Genomic DNA, 17,736 nt, shown 5'->3' with positions numbered 1-17,736 from the left:
CCTTTGCCCGAGACCAACCTTCGTTTGCGCCCTGCCCCAACCATGACAACAACAGACCCTCTTGCTCAAGCCTGGCCCCACTAGTGGAGCCAGCCGTAAGGACCTCTTCCCACGCACACCACACATTCCGGTAGGCCTCCCAGGTTTTTGGTGCCAAAGATGATACGATCAGTGACTCCGCGGCTCGTAAGCCACCCTCCACAATTCTTCCGGACAAATCAGACATTCGAACTCTGCCTCCGTGGCCAAGGAACGAAAACGATCCCACTGTAAGCGAGAGAGAGAGTCAGCTATCTCGTTCTTCACTCCAGGCACATGTGTCGCCGTCACATGTGCATTCAAAGACAAACATGCTAGCACCAACTCCTGCAAAACTCTGACCACTGGAGGGGACGATGCAGTAAGACCATTAATCGCGCTTACAACCCCCATGTTGTCACAATTGAAACGAACGCGCCGATTCCGAAACTCCTGACCCCACAAATGAACAGCCACCAGAATCGGAAAAAATCTCCAACAACGTGATGTTACGCTCCAACCCCGCCGAAACCCAAGCAGCAGGCCACTGAGCGGCGCACCATTGCCCTCCAAAATAGGCACCAAAACCGAATCCGCCTGCCGCATCCGTAAACAAATCCAAAGCATCGTTGCAGACCACATCAGCCATTACCAACGAACGACCGTTGTACTTCTCCAAAAAGGACTCCCAAACCACCAAATCGGCCCTGAGCTCCGCCGACAATCTCACAAAATGATGAGAAGCCTGAACCCCCGAAGTAGCGCTAGCCAGCCTACGTGAAAAAACTCGACCCATCGGCATCACCCGAGAAGCGAAGTTAAGCTTTTCCAACAGCGACTGAAGGTCCCGCAACGATATTTTCCGCAACCGACGTGCACGAACCACCTCAGACCTCAAATCATCAAGCTTGTCCTCCGGCAACCGAAATTCCCATTCAACAGTATCGATGACAATCCCCAGAAAACGCAAACACGTACTGGGGCCCTCAGTTTTTCCGGGCGCCAGAGGAACCCCGAACCGATCCGCCACCCACTCAATCGCTTTCAAAATCCTGAGACAACGTGAAGAATCCGCTGGGCCAATGCACAAGAAATCGTCCAAATAATGAACTATCGAATCACAACCAGAGATGTCGCACACGACCCACTCAAGAAAAGAACTAAAAGCCTCAAAATACGCACAAGACAAAGAACAACCCATAGGTAAACACCTATCTACAAAAAACCTGTCTTCCCAGAAACAGCCCAACAACCTCACGCTGTCTGGGTGAACCGGAAGCAAACGAAAAGCGGATTCAACATCAGTCTTAGCCATAAGGGCCCCGCGACCACACTTCCGGACCCAACTCGCCGCTTCATCAAATGAAGAGTATACCACTGAACAAATCTCCGGATCAATACCGTCGTTAACCGACCTCCCCCGTGGGTAAGACAAATGCTGAATGAGCCGAAACTTATTGGGCTCCTTCTTCGGAACCACCCCCAACGGGGAAACGACCAAATTCGGAAAAGGAGGAGACACAAAAGGGCCCGCCATGCGCCACAATGAAACTTCTTTTTGGATCTTTTCTGAAACAACTGACGGATGCTCCAAAGCAGAGCGCACATTTTTCAAAACAAACAGGATTTCAAACGGAGGATCCGGAATCCGAAAACCCTCCTGAAAACCAGAATACAACAGCCCCGCTCTTACCCTATCAGGGTATCTATTTAGATAGGGGACCATCCTTTCCAGATTCACTGGAGTCTCCCCCTTGCGAATTACCCCCGCCGGATTTGGACTTCCCTTTCTTGAAACACTTTGATGCCCCATGTGAAGTACCGTTGCAGTTTGAGCAGAGGTGTTTAAATTTACAGTTGGCCCCAAACTTGCACTGGCCGTCATTAAACTGCCAGCAAACAACCGCCTTGTGCGTTCCCGACTGCCCTTGACCCCCACCACCCGTAGAGCCGGCAGTGCCGCTATTCTGGCTGGTGCTTCCAGCCCCCCCAAGAAAGGAACTCCCAGACTTATTTTGCGCTATCACACGCATCCACAAGCCAATGTCTTTTTGGTCCCAGCGTATAGCCGGACGCACAGCTTTCCTCTGACAAAACTGCTCGTCATACCGCAGCCACGCCTGACTGCCGTAAACTCTATAAGCCTCCCCGATAGCATCCAAATAACGCGGAGCAATTATCAGGGGCCTGTTCCCCGATAACACTCGCCAAAATAGCAAACACCTGCTGCCAATTTACAAATGTCTGAGGAATCAAGCGCCACCTCCGCTTTTCTTCCTCTTCCTTTTTGCTATCCTCTTTCTTACTTTTGTCCAAATTAAACTTCTCAAGAGGCAATAGCGAAAATATTTCCACATATTCATCCTTCCAAATCCGCTCTTTCACCTCCTTTTTCAAATGGGCCCCCAACGAACCCTCAAAACACACATACACCTCGCCATGCGCCCGATCATCCAGATGCACACGACACTCCTTTTTCTTCTCGGTTTTCACCGACACTGACACCGGCGTACTGACACAAGGGCCCGACACAGCCGCGCCCTGACCCGCCAACCGCCACCCTGTGGCCCAACCCACGCTGCTACCGGCGACGACCCCGCAAAACCCTGCTCCAAACGTAAAAGCAAGCTACGCACATCCGCCAACATATCACATACTCCCCCAGCCGACCCTGAACTGCTAAAACCAGCCTCAACCCCACCGCCCCCAGACTCTGCTAAGGGGCCCCCTACCACCACAGACGAAGACAAAAAACGGGTAACAAACAGGGGACATAGACGCATACTGACCGGGCTGTGAGGGGGCTGTGTACCCTCCAGCCGGAAATCCTGGATCCCCAGATGATGATGCCTCGTGGACCTCGCGCCTCCCGGCGGCGAACTCACCGCCATGTTGTTGCGGCCCGAACACCGCTGCAGACTGAGCCGGGGTGGGAGGCCTGAACCCCCCGACGGAACTGGGCCGCGACACCCCCACAAATGAAGGCTCCTGCCTCCCCCCGCCGAGAGTCAATTCGGCCAAGCCATCACGAGGCACCCGGTCGCTCAGGGCCCCCCACAGCAACTGGGAGCCCGACAGTGTCCTCCGCTCCAATCTTCTGGCAGCCGGCACCGACTCCGCCGGGCTACCCTCCGGTCCCGCTGCAGCCATAGGGCTGTGGCACATTCTCGGGGGGTCAGAGGCAAGCGCCGCTGCAGGGGCACCGCAGCAGCGCCCCCCCGTTCCAGCAAGTTCCCCCCCACCGCCGGGGGATGCGACCTGGCTCGGCCCTGCCGCCTGGCAGGCCGCCACTCTGCCCGCGGCCGAAGCGCCCACCGAGGCAGGCCGCGCGGCTCATCCACCACCGCTGCGGCCCCCCGAAGGACCTGGTGCTGCCGGAAGTCGGGCGCGCCCCGGCCCCGCCCCCTTCCTGCCCCGGGGCAAAGGTCCAGACGCCGCCGCAGGGCCTCGCCGCGTGACAGGATTCCTCCCAGGCCGCGCACCCCCGGATGGGGAAGGCTGCGTCGCGCGGCCTGGAGGGTCCTGGGAGGGGCTCCGGCGGCGACGCGAGGCCCGGGGAGCGGTGTCGGGGGACAGCCGCTCTGGAGGCCGCGCCCGCCGGGGCCTCCGTTCTCTCACCTCGGCCTGCCCTGGCGCTCGTTGAAGCAGGCCGGCCACCTGCGCCTCCAGCCAGCCAGGAGGCTGCCCTGCTGCTGCCGCCCGCAGTCTGTCCACCTGGTCCACTCCCGATATCCCGGTAAGTTGTGGGACTGCTCAGGAGCTGGGACAACAGGAACAGAGGGCGGGCTCCCCCCAGACCCTGCCTTAAATACCCCCGAGCTCCCCCTCCCCTTTAACCCTTCCCCTTCCCTCACTAACTTCCAACCCCCCGTCATGTTGGCCTCCGCCCACGCCTCCTCCAGGGGGTTGGGAGGCTCACTCCGGCCATTTCTTTCAACTATATGGGCATCTAAGATGCCCATACAGTTTAAAGTTGATATTGGGCAGTGTGTTGCTCATGGGCCCCATAGCAGCCTTGTGACCTGTTGCCAATGGTGGTATGCCACTGGTTATAATATAATTATGTGACTTTGGGTGAATAAGGACATTATTTCCGATTTACTAACAATTTCATGATTATTATAAATTCCTTTATTAGCCTGAAGAATTTCTAATGATGAAATGATGGACAGCAAATTTTGTAGCAGAAATTTCTGACTGCGTCATTCATTTGAAAGAAGCTTGCCGAAATCCATTGGCTTCCTGACAAAACATCCCTATTCATATGATTTTCAGTCCCTGACATTTCTGCAGCAAAATCTGCTGCATGTTAGTCCACTCTAAGGGTACCGTTACACTTAGCGATGCACCAGCAATCCCGACAACGATATGGATCGCTGGTGCATCGCTAAGTGGTCGCTAGTGAGCTGCCACACAGGCATATCTCACCAGTGACATCGCAGGGGTCGGGGGTCGCTACTTACCTGTCAGACGAGGCGATCCTGACGTCCACCCGCCCGCGTCCTCGCGTCGCTCGTCGGCGCCACAGGAAGCCCAGCAGGAAGCTGACGACGAGAAACGGTCCAGGATGTTCTCGTGCGACCAGCGATGAGCAGCAGGGGAGCCGGTCGGAGGCAAGTATCACACATAGCGATATCGCTAGCAATATCGCTGCTACATCACAAAATCGGTGACGTTACAGCGCTATTGCTAGCGATATCGCTATGTGTAACGGGGGCTTACGACTGTGTGTACACGTTGCGGAATTGCCGAGGAAATTTCTGCGGCAATTCCGCAACTCCCTGCCGCAGGAAATATGCTAGTATTCCGCATGCGTAATTCCCGCATATTTCCCACATTTTAACTAGCGTTTTGCAAGCGTAATAAGCTTGCAGAATGCTAGCGTTTTCCAAGTGATCTGTAGCATCGCTTGGAAAACTGATTGACAAGTTGGTCACACTTATCAAACAGTGTTTGACAAGTGTGACCAACTTTTTAATATGAGGCTGCCTATGCAGCATCAGTAGTAAAAAGATCTAAAGTTAAAAATAATAAAAATCATGTTTTTCTCACCTTCCGGCGTCCCACGCAGCATCCCCGATCATCGCGATGCTGCCGGCAAGTCCGTTCCCAGCGATGCCTTGCGACAATGACCTTTGATGACGTTACGGTCTCGCGATACCGTAGCACAAGGAATGAGCATGCTGCGTATTTTTCCGCGATGCGATTTTGCCTCGGAAAAATACGCAGCACTAGCACAGCATGTGAGGAATGTCATTGAATACAATGGCTTACTTATTTTATGCGTTTTTGCAGCATATACGTGAAAAAACGTGGCAAAGATGCATAAAATACGTGGGAATTCCGGACATGTGCACAAAGCCTAAAGGTTTGTTCGCACTAAATCTTTTGGCTGAATTTTTGGAGTGGAAGCTCCAAACTTTTGAGGAGTTTTGAGTTGTTGAAGAGTATTTTGAAGACTGTCAGCTCCAAAGACTCACTGTGAACACAGCCTAATGGGTATCTAACTGGATAAGTATGCAGAAAGAGATCATGTCCAAGTCATCGCTGACATATCTTACTCCACAGATTCGAAACTCATTGATTTTCAACATAATAACAACAACCATTATCAGTCCTGTTGGACTTGTGTATAACGTAATAGATCTGGAAACACTGTGGAATTCTCAACATCCTCTGAATTGGGTGAGTTTTTAAAGTTCTATAATTTATTATATAAACAAATATTTGTATATAAGCCACACACAGAATAAAACCATTAAAGAAAACACCATAACACAAATAAAAAAACTGGAATGAGTGAGAGTTCAACTATTTAAGGACGCAGCTAATTTTCATTTTTGCTTTTTCACCTTTACCTACTTTTCTTCCAAGGGCCATAACGTTTAATCATTTTTCTATTCTCTAAAAAATCGATTCGACCAATGATTTTTGCGCTTCATTTTTACGGCATTGATTGTGTAGTAAAAAGGATCTCGCAATATGATTCTCCAGGTCAGTACAATTACTGTAAAGCTAAACATGAAGAAATTCTACTAAACCCACAATTTTTTGCAATTCGCTTTGTGCGAATTCAGCAAATTGAAAGTAGGCTAGCCACCATTTTGCTGAATTGTAAACGGCAGTAAACAAATACCTCATTGCTCACCTGTTTCTCCTCTGCAGCCTTCTGTCCAGTGCCCCGTGGGTCCTCTTTAGTGATCTTCATGTGCTTTTCTGTCTTGGGTTGTCTTCATTAAGTGCTGGGTCTTCCAGTACCAAGTACGGCTCAGATGACATGATGCATTTTGTAGTCAATTAGGATGTCACAAACCGTATCATGTAAGGCCTAGTCAATGCCTTTGGTGACTCACGTTTTGACATCTTGAGGCATGTTATGGCAAGTGATGCACTAGGCACTGACTATCCATCAGTCAACTTGCCTTGTGTCAACTAAGGATTACTAAGCACCAAAGGCATAAGTGCCTTATGAAGATCTCTAAACAGGACTTGCAGAACCCTTGATGGTGGGCTGTAGTGGTAAGGCAAATAAGCAGTCAGGTATTTCTTGTTTTATCCCATGTCTCTTCAGATCCCAGAGCATAATAAAGGACATTCGATTTGCATCAAAGAACTTCGATGCAATTTGAATTTCCTGTCCAAATTCAAGAGGACTGCTGGATTCATATCTTGGCACATTCGCTCATTGCTACAAATGTATAGGTTTTCTTACTATTGCAAAGGCTTAAAAAATTTTCAAAACTTTGTAAAAGAAAAATTTGGTTTGTGCCTCAATTTCCCAATACCCATAACCTTTCTATTTTAAAATTGATTGAGTTGTGTTACTTGTGTTTTTTTTATGTGTGCCAAGAAATAGTTCTTAATGGTACTTATTTTGGGGTAAATAAGATGTTTAGATCCTTTATCTTTGCTTTTTTTGTGGGATGTATCATGAACAAAAACCCCTAACAATTTTTGCATTTTCTTTGTTTTTCTTTTAGACATTTTCCGTATGGAACAAACTATTTTATTTTCATAAATCGAACTTGTATGAGTGCAGCAATACCATACATTTTTTTTTAATTTTATTATTTTCAACTGGGGATTTGTAAGATTCAAATTTTTAATATTTATGATGTACACAGCAAACACGATAATTAATGCAGATTTATGTATGTACTGTGCATATTTTATTTAGAATACAGTTTATTTAGTAATATTAGTAGCAGGGGATTGGTTGTGAGATCCATTATTTTTATCAATTGCATGAAGAGAGTGTATGGCACTCCTAGTTGTGGGAATTAGGTGCCCAAGTAGAGTTCCAACCCATTGATCAAGCAATAGAAAAACTTCACACTCTGGAAGTTGCAGTGAAAGAACGTTAATTTATTTGGCAATCCTTATAGTTGTTTTTAATGTTTTGGTCCTACATTTGGACCTTGATCAGAACTTCAGATGAAGGCCCAAATGTAAGACTGAAAAGTTTAAAATAACCATAAGGATTGCCAAATAAATTTATTTTCTTTCACTGCAACATCTTGAGTGCCAAGTTTTTCTATTGCATTATTTTTGTCAAGTTATGTGTACCTGATGACTTCCAAACTTGGGCTAGGGCTACGTGGCGATGTGTCAGGCGATAATGTCACTATAATGCACACGGGGCTTGATAAAGTATAGTGGACTCACTATAGACCACTGATGGTGCAGTGGCGGCTGAATACTCGATACTCAAGAGACAGGAGAAGGGATCTCTTAAACTAAATGATATTTATTAAAAAGGTTAAACAAAAAGGGAAAAGGTGTCAAAGGGAAGGAACCTCTGGATCATGGCCCTGTGCCACGTAGTGGTGCACCAGGCAAGGTGTACCCCTATACAGGGATTCCACCGTCACAACACCAGGTGGCCTAAATGCCGTGAATCCTGGACCAGAGGACGATCCGTATTGACCGAATAGAAACACTATGGAATACTTGGCTCTGCTTGTGGAGAGAATCCTGGAGGTTCCGTAAAGTTCCAGAAAGGCTGATCCTGCAGGTAGCAGTATCTGGAGGGTTCTGTGAGGAGAGACCAAGTTCGCTTGGAGTGGGAACTGGGAACACCAGAGGGATCCAGGATAGGAATCGCCAGAAGAGAATTCTGTGAAAACAGAGAAGTCAGTATAGTGCAGAGCACAGCAAAGTGTGGCCTGAAGCTGAGGCAACAATCCCAGAAAATGAACATGTTCTCAGGCACTTCCCTTAAGGGGAGGATGCTTTTTATGCACAGAACATCACAGCACAGACAGCCCTAATAGAGAACAGGTTCCCTGCTGTTTTAAGTATGTGCAGGAAGCGGGATGCACCTCCTAAGAGCATTACCAGGAGACCTGCCAAGAAGATGCAGGTTCTTAGCAGAGAAAGGAGCCGCTGATCGTCTGGAGCCACGGACAGGGTGAGTAGTACCAGTGGAGCTGCGTGATAGACGCTGGTCTCCCTGCCTAGCGGAGACCAGACCTGCAGCTGAGGGCATGAGAGTCACATTGCGACATCAATTCTAGATTTTTAAATGGTTGCCACATTACGGCCTGCGACATCTTTCAACAATGACACAAAGGCGCAAATGTTTCAAATGTATTAGATTTTCTGCCTCTGGTTACTTGTGCAATAGGTTTCAATGCAAGTCACGTGCAACTGCAACTTGCTTACGACCTATATGAGATTTGGCTCTAAATAGTCACAAAACATAAACGGACAAGTTGCACAGGTGTTTTTCATCGTACGACATGTCTGAGACTTGCTGACACTTGGAACATGACGACATGTAGCCTCAAATTTAAAGATGCTGCACCAGTAAAAACGTAATTACAGTATATAGCCAATTAATATTGTTAAATGGAGCTTTTTTTATGGATTCAGTGTGCTGCTGAACATAACACACAATTACTCGTGCATTAGAAGATCGATGCTTTATTCATTTCTTTTTCCCAACGCGTTTAGAAGTGCAAATCACTTCTTCCTCAGGGGATGATATACAGGAGAAAATAGCGTAGCCTACAAGTTAAATACACTTGACATTTGAAAAAACTGGCGCCAATAGTCACATTTTTTTAGAAAAAAGTTCATACTGTGACGTATACACTTATCACATGATTAAAATTGATCATTCCATTTAAAATAACATTATTTCTTTATTACATTTGCAAATAAAATAAGTATATCAAAAAATATATATCACAAAAATAAAGAAAAAGAAGAAAAAAGAAAAAAAGAAGACAAAAAAAGTAAAGACATGAACCAATTGGAAGAAATCAGACGAAAAACCAACAGGACATTCAGTCCACTGGACCACAGCCCGAACAGCTGAGCCGACTTTCAGAAAAAAATCCCCATCAGCTTAAAAAGCCTCAAAAACATTTTCGTATATATGGAATAAAAAATTATCTTAATAAAAAATATCTATAAATTTTTAATAAAAAACTGTGTGTTGATTCATTTAATTAAAATCTCATTATCACATAAAAAAATGAATGAATGAAAAAAGAAAGGAAAAAATTATATAGAAAAAAAGAGAAACTAAAAACCTAATCATATCACAGGATTTCGGAAAAAAATAGTTTCACTAAGCCATAAATTAAATATAAAATATAAATTTAAAATCACTGAAAAAGCACAATAATATATATCTGTCTAACTTCACCATAAAATCGCTACAAATAAGACATATCAGAGGGGAGTGTGGCACCGACAATAAGAACTCGCTTCACACTGAAATAATAAAGGCATTAGGGTGAGCTGCAGGATCGCTCCCCACACAAACATAAATCCAGCACAAAGGAATTTAACAAGGAAGACTGATAGAAAAAATTGTGGAGAAAAGCTAAAAGCCTGAATGTGTCCCAGGGTTTCAGAGGAAATTAGTTTTACTATGTGACAAATATAAATATATCGCTTTAAAAATAAGATCTCTGACAAAGCACAATATATATATATATATCTAGTTTCACACTAAACTCACCACAAGTAAAACACACCAGAAACGAGTGTGGCACCTACGCTAGGAACCCGATTCACATTGAAACAATAAAAGCATTAAGCTGAGCTGCAGGATCGCTCCCCACACAGACATAAATGTACCACAGAGGAATTTAACAAGGACAGCTGTTAGAACATACAATTAACTTATTTACTCAGGGCTGATAAAAATGAAAGTCGCACCTTAAGGGGCCTTTACACATAGCGATATCGCTAAAGTGTCACCGATTTTGTGAAGCAGCAGCGATATCGCTATGTGTGATACTTACCTCCGACCGGCTCCCCCTCTGTCTGTCGTTGATCGCGCAAGATCGTGCAGCTCCATTTCTCGTCGAGCGACGCGTGGACGCGGGCAGGAGGACGTCAGGATCGCCGCGTCTGAAAGGTAAGTAATGACCGCTGCTGCATCGTTGTGAGATCTGCCTGTGTGGCAGCTCAATAGCGACCATTTAGCGATGCCCCAGCGATCCTGACCGGGTCGTATCGTTGTCGGGATTGCTGGTGCATCACTAAATGTAAAGGGGCCTTTAAACTCACTACAAATAAAATACACCAGGGAAGTATGACCCCTACAATAGGAATCCAATTCACATTGAAACAATAAAAGCATTACACCATCCGCAAGATCGCTCCCCACACAGACATAAATCCACCACAAAGGAATTTACAAAGACAGCTTTTAGGACATACAATTGACTTATTTACTCAGGGCTGATGAAGATGAAAGTCGCACCTTAAAAATAGTAAAAAAAAAATCAAAAAGTCGCATCTAAAATATATAAATATAAATTGCAATATTCATAAAAAATATATAGATCCTCCTGAACCATGATTTTCCTAAAAAACCTTAATTTAACAACAAAAGCAATCCAAGAAATACCCAAAAGATTAATTATATTATAAAATTATAAAAACACTTCTGTTATTTCATTAAGTCCATGCGGTTTTAAAGTATTGAGCCTATAAATCCAGTATATCTCCTTTCTACTTAATTGTTTAACCCTATCACGCGTATCACTAGGAATATATTCAGTCGGGCTAATTTTTAACCCATTGAAGTTTTTATTATGTCTTAGTGCAAAATGCCTAGAGAGTCAATGTAAAAGAAACCCTTTTCTGATGTTATGCCTGTGCGAATTTAATTTTAAATGTAAAGCTGTGTCGTTCTTCCTACATATTGCTTTTTACATTCACATTCTATCATATAAATAACATAATCAGTGGTACAATTAAGATACTGTTTAATAGGAAAAATCTCATTAGTATTAGAAGATTTAATGAATTTTTCTTTATGAGAACTCATACGACAGCATAGGCAATTTTTTTGTCCACATTTATAAATCCCTTTAATTAAATTATTCATTATGGGGGTTAATCTATTATTTTCTTTTAGGCGACTGGGGGCCACTATTCTCTTAATAGTCGGTGCCCTTCTAAAAGTAATACCCGGATTTCTGGGGTGGATTTTATGGAGAATCGGGTCATTCAACAGAATATACCAATTATTTTGAAGGATATTGCATAATTTATTATGTTCAGAAGAAAATTGGGTTATAAAATTGGTCATAAATTTATTCTGATCAGGTTTTTTTGTTTTGGAATTTACAATTAAAGATTCTTGCCTTAATTCAATTCAATTATTGTAGGCTTGATTGACTAGATATCAAGGATATTTTTTATCCAGGAATCTATTTTCTTATATAACAGCCTGTTCTTTAAAATCTTTGACACTAGAAAAATTTTTCCTAATTCTTCTAAATTGATTTGGAATATTTCTATGCCATTTACAATAATGCCCACTATTAAAGTGTATATAGCTATTCATATCAGCATTTTTTTTTAAAAAGTCTTTGATAAAATTTCATTTTCTTTAGTAAAAATAGAAATATCCAAAAATTCAATATTACAATTGTTATACGACGAGGAGAAAGATAACCCCCAGTTATTATTATTTCATTCATGAATAAAAAGATCAACATCATTATTGGAGTTATCCCATATGAAGAATAAATCATCAATAAATCTTTTAAAAATAATTATATGATTGCTCCATTTTGAATTAAAAATATAAAAATCTTCAAAAACTACCATAAAAATATTAGCATAAGTAGGTGCGACTTTCGAGCCCATTGCAGTCCCATTCCTCTGGTGATATAGGGTTCCTTCAAAGATAAAAAAAAAATATTTTTTAAAATAAATTCCATTCCTTTTAATAAGAAGTTTTTTGATCCTTTGTCAATCTGCTATCCTTTAATAAAAACTTATAAAAATAGGAAAGACCAATATTATGTGGTATATTTGAATACAAAGAAGACACATCCATTGTCAAAAAAATATATTGTGGTTTCCATTGTATTTCACGTAAAAATTGGATAAGATGTGTAGAATCCCGAATATAACTTCCCAAATCGGGAACATGTACCACCATTATTCTATCTATATAATGGGATAAATTACTAGTCAGGGAATTAATTCCAGATATAATTGTTCTTCCTGGAGGATTTTTTTGATCCTTGTGGATCTTTGGAAGATGATAAAAAAAGGGATACACGGATTTTTTATACTAAGGAATTTCAATTCATTTTTATCAAAAATATTCTGACTTTTTCCTTCTGCAATCAATTTATCATAATTTCCTTTTATTGATGGAATAATTTCCATCTAACTTTTTGCATAGTATTTATTGTCCGAAAGTATTTTAAAAGCCTCATTACAATAATCTTTACGATCCTGAATGACAATTCCTCCCCCTTTATCTGCTGAACGGATTACTATATCACTGTTAGACGCTAGTGCTTTATTTTCTTCCTTAGTTAAATTACATTTACGTGTCTGATTATCATTTACATGAGAGATTTCCTTAAATTGTCTCTGTACAATATCATTAAAAACATTTAAATAATGTCCTCTATTCTCCACCGGGTAAAAATTCAATTTTACAGGGACTTCCAAGTGAAATACTTGTTCTGATTCAGGATCCAATTGTACTGATTCACTATTACTAATATTATTTATGAAGGCTGGATTCATTTTTTTAGGCTGGTTTCACACTTGCGTTTTTTTGGGCTGTTTTTTGCGAGAAAAAAGCATTCTTTTTTTTCCCTATACTTTACATGGGTGCGCATTCACATGCATTTGTATGCGCATGCGTTTTTTTGCAGTGTGCGCTCGGGCGCACAAAATGCATCCTGTTGCATTTTTTGTGTGTCCGACTTGCCACCCAAACACCCATTATAGTCTATGGGTGCGCATGGTAATGTGCACGTATGCGCAAAAAAACATGCGATTTTTTTTAAAAAAAAAACACCCAAACCCGCAAAAAACGCACACAAACGCATGATGCGCTTTTTATGTGCGTTTGCACTGCACACGGTGCGCAGCGCAAAAAAACACAAGTGTGAAAGTAGCCTAAGAAGGAAATGTCTTTTTAGGGTTAATTTTCTAATCAAGATTTGGAGGTCCAAAAAAGATCAAAATCACTCATCTTGTGAGTTGGACAAAAAGTTAAACCTTTGGAAAGAACCTTTTTTTCATTATCTGAGAGTTCTTATGATGATAAATTAAAAATATTCATAAATATATCAGGATTAACCCTTTCTTTTTCTTTTAATTCAATTTTCCTTTCTTTTTTTCTCCCTCTAAAGTGTTTTTTCTTTGCGGCTCACTGTAATGCCTTTATTATTTCAGTGTGAAGCGAGTTCTTATTGTCGGTGCCACACTCCCCTCTGATATGTCTTATTTGTAGCGATTTTATTGTGAAGTTAGAGAGATATATATCATTGTGCTTTTTCAGTGATTTTAAATTTATATTTTATATTTAATTTATTGCTTAGTGAAACTATTTTTTTCCGAAATCCTGTGATATGATTAGGTTTTTAGTTTCTCTTTTTTTCTAATAATGAGATTTTAATTAAATGAATCAACATAGTTTTTTATTAAAAAATTTTATATATTTTTTATTAAGATAATTTTTTATTGGATATATGCAAAAAAAAGTTTGAGGCTTTTTAAGCTGATGGGGATATTTTTCTGAAAGTCGGCTCAGCTGTTCGAGCTGTGGTCCAGTGGACTGAATGTCCTGTTGGTTTTTCGTCGGATTTTTTCCAATTGGTTCATGTTTTTTCTTTTTTTGTCTTCTTTTTTCTTCTTTTTCTTTGTTTCTGTGATATATGTTTTTTGATATACATAATATACATATTTTATCTGCAAATGTAATAAAGAAATAATGTTATTTTAAATGGAATGATCGATTTTAATCATGTGATAAATGTATACGTCACAGTAAGGACTTTGACTTTTTTCTGAAAAACATGCGACTATTGGCGCCAGTTTTTTTTCAAATGTCAAGTGTATTTAACTTGTAGGCTACGCTATTTTCTTCTGTATATCATCCCCTGAGGCAGAAGTGATTTGCACTTCGAAACGCGTTGGGAAAAAGAAATGAATAAAGCATCGATCTTCTGATGCACAAGTAATTGTGTGTTATGTTCAGCAGCACACTGAATCCATAAAAAAGCTCCATTTAACCATATGTCTCGGCGGTCACTGGTTTGACCTTTGGATGTGCGGCAGCTGGCTGATAATTTCATGCGCTATACCTCTCCTATATCAGGTGAGTAGAAATTTAATTACCCTGTTTCTCAGAAAAGACCCTATTTGCGCTTGTTTCCGTTCCTATAGTGTGAATCAGTATAGCCAATTACTGACAGGCTTTAGGGGCAGTCACTGTGTAAGAACATTTACTGTATATTAAGAGAATAAATGTAATATGTTGTATTTAATTCACAGATAGGTGAATATAAAATTTATTATACCATAATCAGTACAAATGTGGCTCTACTGTGTTTATCCATTTCTGGTGGTATCTTTGGATTATATGCACTGTGCCATTCATCAAGAAAGGATCCTCAGGTAAAGTCAACTCTAAACAATACACCTACTTGTGATGGTCCCTGTTGGTTAATTCTTTATTATTGGCAGTGTTTTCTATGGCTAATCACTTCCCCTTCCATGTGCTATGCAGATAATAAAGCAGAATCCTGTCTGTTAGGCTTCATCCACACATCTGTGCAAATTTTACCATCTGTGAGAAACTGAACTTTTTTTATCATACTGTATGCATTGCCTCCGTGTTGCATCCGTTTTTTGCTTTTTGTCAGGAGGAGGTGTCTTTGTTCCTAAGCTAATAAAAATGTCACTGTAAATCCATTCATCCTGGTTGGGAAGGACTTCTCGACCTTGGATGTATAGATACGTCTTGGCAATTCTGCATACCCAGGCACTGTGCGTATGCGATCGCCATCGGGTGATCAGCAAATTTGACAGCTCACACCTGGCTGTCACTGCAAAGAGCAGTGCCCACACCACTCCGAGCAGTTCAACCCCCTAAATGCTGTGATCAATATTGATCGCAGCATTTAGACAGGGAGAGGGAGCTCACTCTCCCCTCTGAAAGGCACCTCTGTGAAGTCATTGCAGTAGCGCGACTTTTGCCATGGTGGCCCGACATCGTCATGCCGACATCCAGATCACCAGGGCTAGCAATCTTGTTAGACCATGCTCAACAAAGTCTAACAAGCTTGTGTGTCAGTGCAGCACTGACATTTTATAAAGCATTGCAATGCTTTATAACAGCGATGAAAGTAAAAAAGTGAAAGTCACATAGACGATCTAAGCAAAAAAGTAAAAAAAAAGTAAAAGAATTTGAAAAATATTTAGTGCAAAGTAATAATTTATATAGGGAGCCAAGGAAAAATGAACCCCTCAAAGTTGTTCCTTTTGGCATAAGGATTCACCATGTTAGGTATGTTGACATTAAATTTAGATTTACCACTTGCTCAAGGCATGTGAATTATTCCATGTGAACTAGTAAAAAAAAAAGTAACAAAGAAATTTTTAAAAAATAAATAAAACTAAAAGTTCAAATCACCCCCCTTTCACCCCATTGAAAATTAAAGGGTTAAAGAAATATATATACACACATTTGGTATCGCCGCATTCAGAAACGCCTGTTGGTATCGCCGCGTTCAGAAACGCCCGATCAAAATATAAAATCAATTAATCTGATCGGTAAACGGCATAACATACCATACATAATGCATGACGATAAATACTAAACAAACATTTAACACTGCAATATGATGTGCCATTGAGCAACCAGTAAATGATAACTAATCTTAAAAAAAGAAAATTATAAAATATCTATGACCAAAAAGGAACAAAATTAGGAGGTAAAACCTTCAAAAACTTGCAACTTAATTTTTACCATGCATTTCCTTGGTACCCTAATATATATATATATATATATATATATATATATATATAGTACCCATGAATAAGTATTTGTATGTACAAAAAAGGCAAAAGACTAAAAAAAGTACACATATTTCATAATGCCGCGTCCAGAACGACCCGACCTATAAAACTGTCACACTAATTAACACCTTCGGTGAAAAACATAAAAAATAAATAAAAAACGAGGCAAATGACTTTTTCATCATACTGTCAAACAAAATGTGAAATAATATGGGATCAAAAAGACGAATAGAAAAAAAAAAGATGGTACCCCTGAAAACGTCATCTTGTCCAGAAAAAAAGCCACCATAAGCAGAAGAATAAATAGTTGTAGCTCTCAGAATACAGCAATGCAAAAATTATTCTTTTTTCAATAAAATAGTTTTATTGTGTAATAGCACCAAAACATAAAAAAATTATATAAATGAGGTATTGCTGTAATAGTACTGACCAGAAGAATAAAGCTTCCTTATCAATTTTATGACACGCGGAATGGTATTAAAGAAACAAAATAACAATTCCTAAATTGCTGGTTTTTGTTCATTCTGCCTCCCAAAAATTGGAATGGAAAGCAATTAAAAAATGTCATGTGCCTGAAAATTGTCATCTCATGCCAAAATAAAAAGCCCTCACATGACTCTGTCGGCAGAAAAATTATAGCTCTCAAAATGTGGTGATGCAACTAGTTTTTGCAAAAAAATTAGTCTTTTAGTGTGTGACAGCAGCCAAATATAAAAACCTGATATAAATCTGGTATCGCTGTAATTGCACTAACTCAAAGAATAAATTCATCTTAATCACTTACACCACATGAATGGCATAAAAAATAAATAAAAACAATTCTTAACCTGCTGTTGATTTGTTAATTCTGCGTCGCAAAGATTGCAGTAAGACTCAGCTCACAGTTGTCCTGCGCTCACCGATGAGCGCTTACACTGGGGTTTCCATGTAAATTTCTAAAATACGGAACCTCCAGCAGAAGATTCCATATAATGAGGCAGACTGAGGCACTGTGGAAGCTGTCTTGCCTGTGATCCAGCAAAGTTAGTCTTCTTGGGTGTGCATAAAAGCGCGGTCCACCACGGTTTTGTGTGCTTCTGAAAAGAACAACACCACTGAACAGAGGTCAGATAGAGTCAAGGCTAACTCTGATACCTCATTATATTAAATGGATGCCTCGAGTTTCATCTGAATCACATCATTTGGAAATTTAGATGGAAAACCCAATGTAAGTGCTCAGCGTAGAGCACAGGATAATAGTGATCCAAAAGGTTCTCAATGAAAGCTTCAATCCAATCCACAAAGTCCCGACTCAGGTCCGTCATGTGTCAATGGAAATATTGGAGCTTCCATGTTACTCATAGTGCAAAGGCTCTGGAAAAGCGCTATGGCTTCTCACCTTCGAAAAGAAATCCAACAAATTCTGCACTCCCA

At 41.3% G+C, this 17,736-nt stretch overlaps 1 protein-coding gene across 6 annotated transcripts in view; it reads left to right on the top strand.

Moving 5' to 3' along the window:
* The window catches only part of LOC141069329 (uncharacterized), a 136,575-nt gene that overhangs the window by 112,982 nt on the left and 5,857 nt on the right, over window positions 1–17,736 (top strand). For 5 of the 6 annotated variants that reach the window (XM_073558797.1, XM_073558799.1, XM_073558798.1 and 2 more), the window contains 2 exons: window positions 5,587–5,703; window positions 14,797–14,919. In XM_073558797.1, the coding sequence (XP_073414898.1) occupies window positions 5,587–5,703; window positions 14,797–14,919 (240 nt within the window). The remainder of the gene's footprint in view (window positions 1–5,586; window positions 5,704–14,796; window positions 14,920–17,736) is intronic. The other variant, XM_073558800.1, reaches the window with a different exon arrangement.

This window comes from Dendrobates tinctorius, unplaced genomic scaffold, assembly GCF_039654945.1.
Source record: "Dendrobates tinctorius isolate UK_male_01 unplaced genomic scaffold, ASM3965494v1 ptg000258l, whole genome shotgun sequence".
Taxonomy (NCBI): domain Eukaryota; kingdom Metazoa; phylum Chordata; class Amphibia; order Anura; family Dendrobatidae; genus Dendrobates; species Dendrobates tinctorius.
Note: the sequence above shows the minus strand (reverse complement) of the source record. Positions and strands in the feature narration are given on the sequence as shown.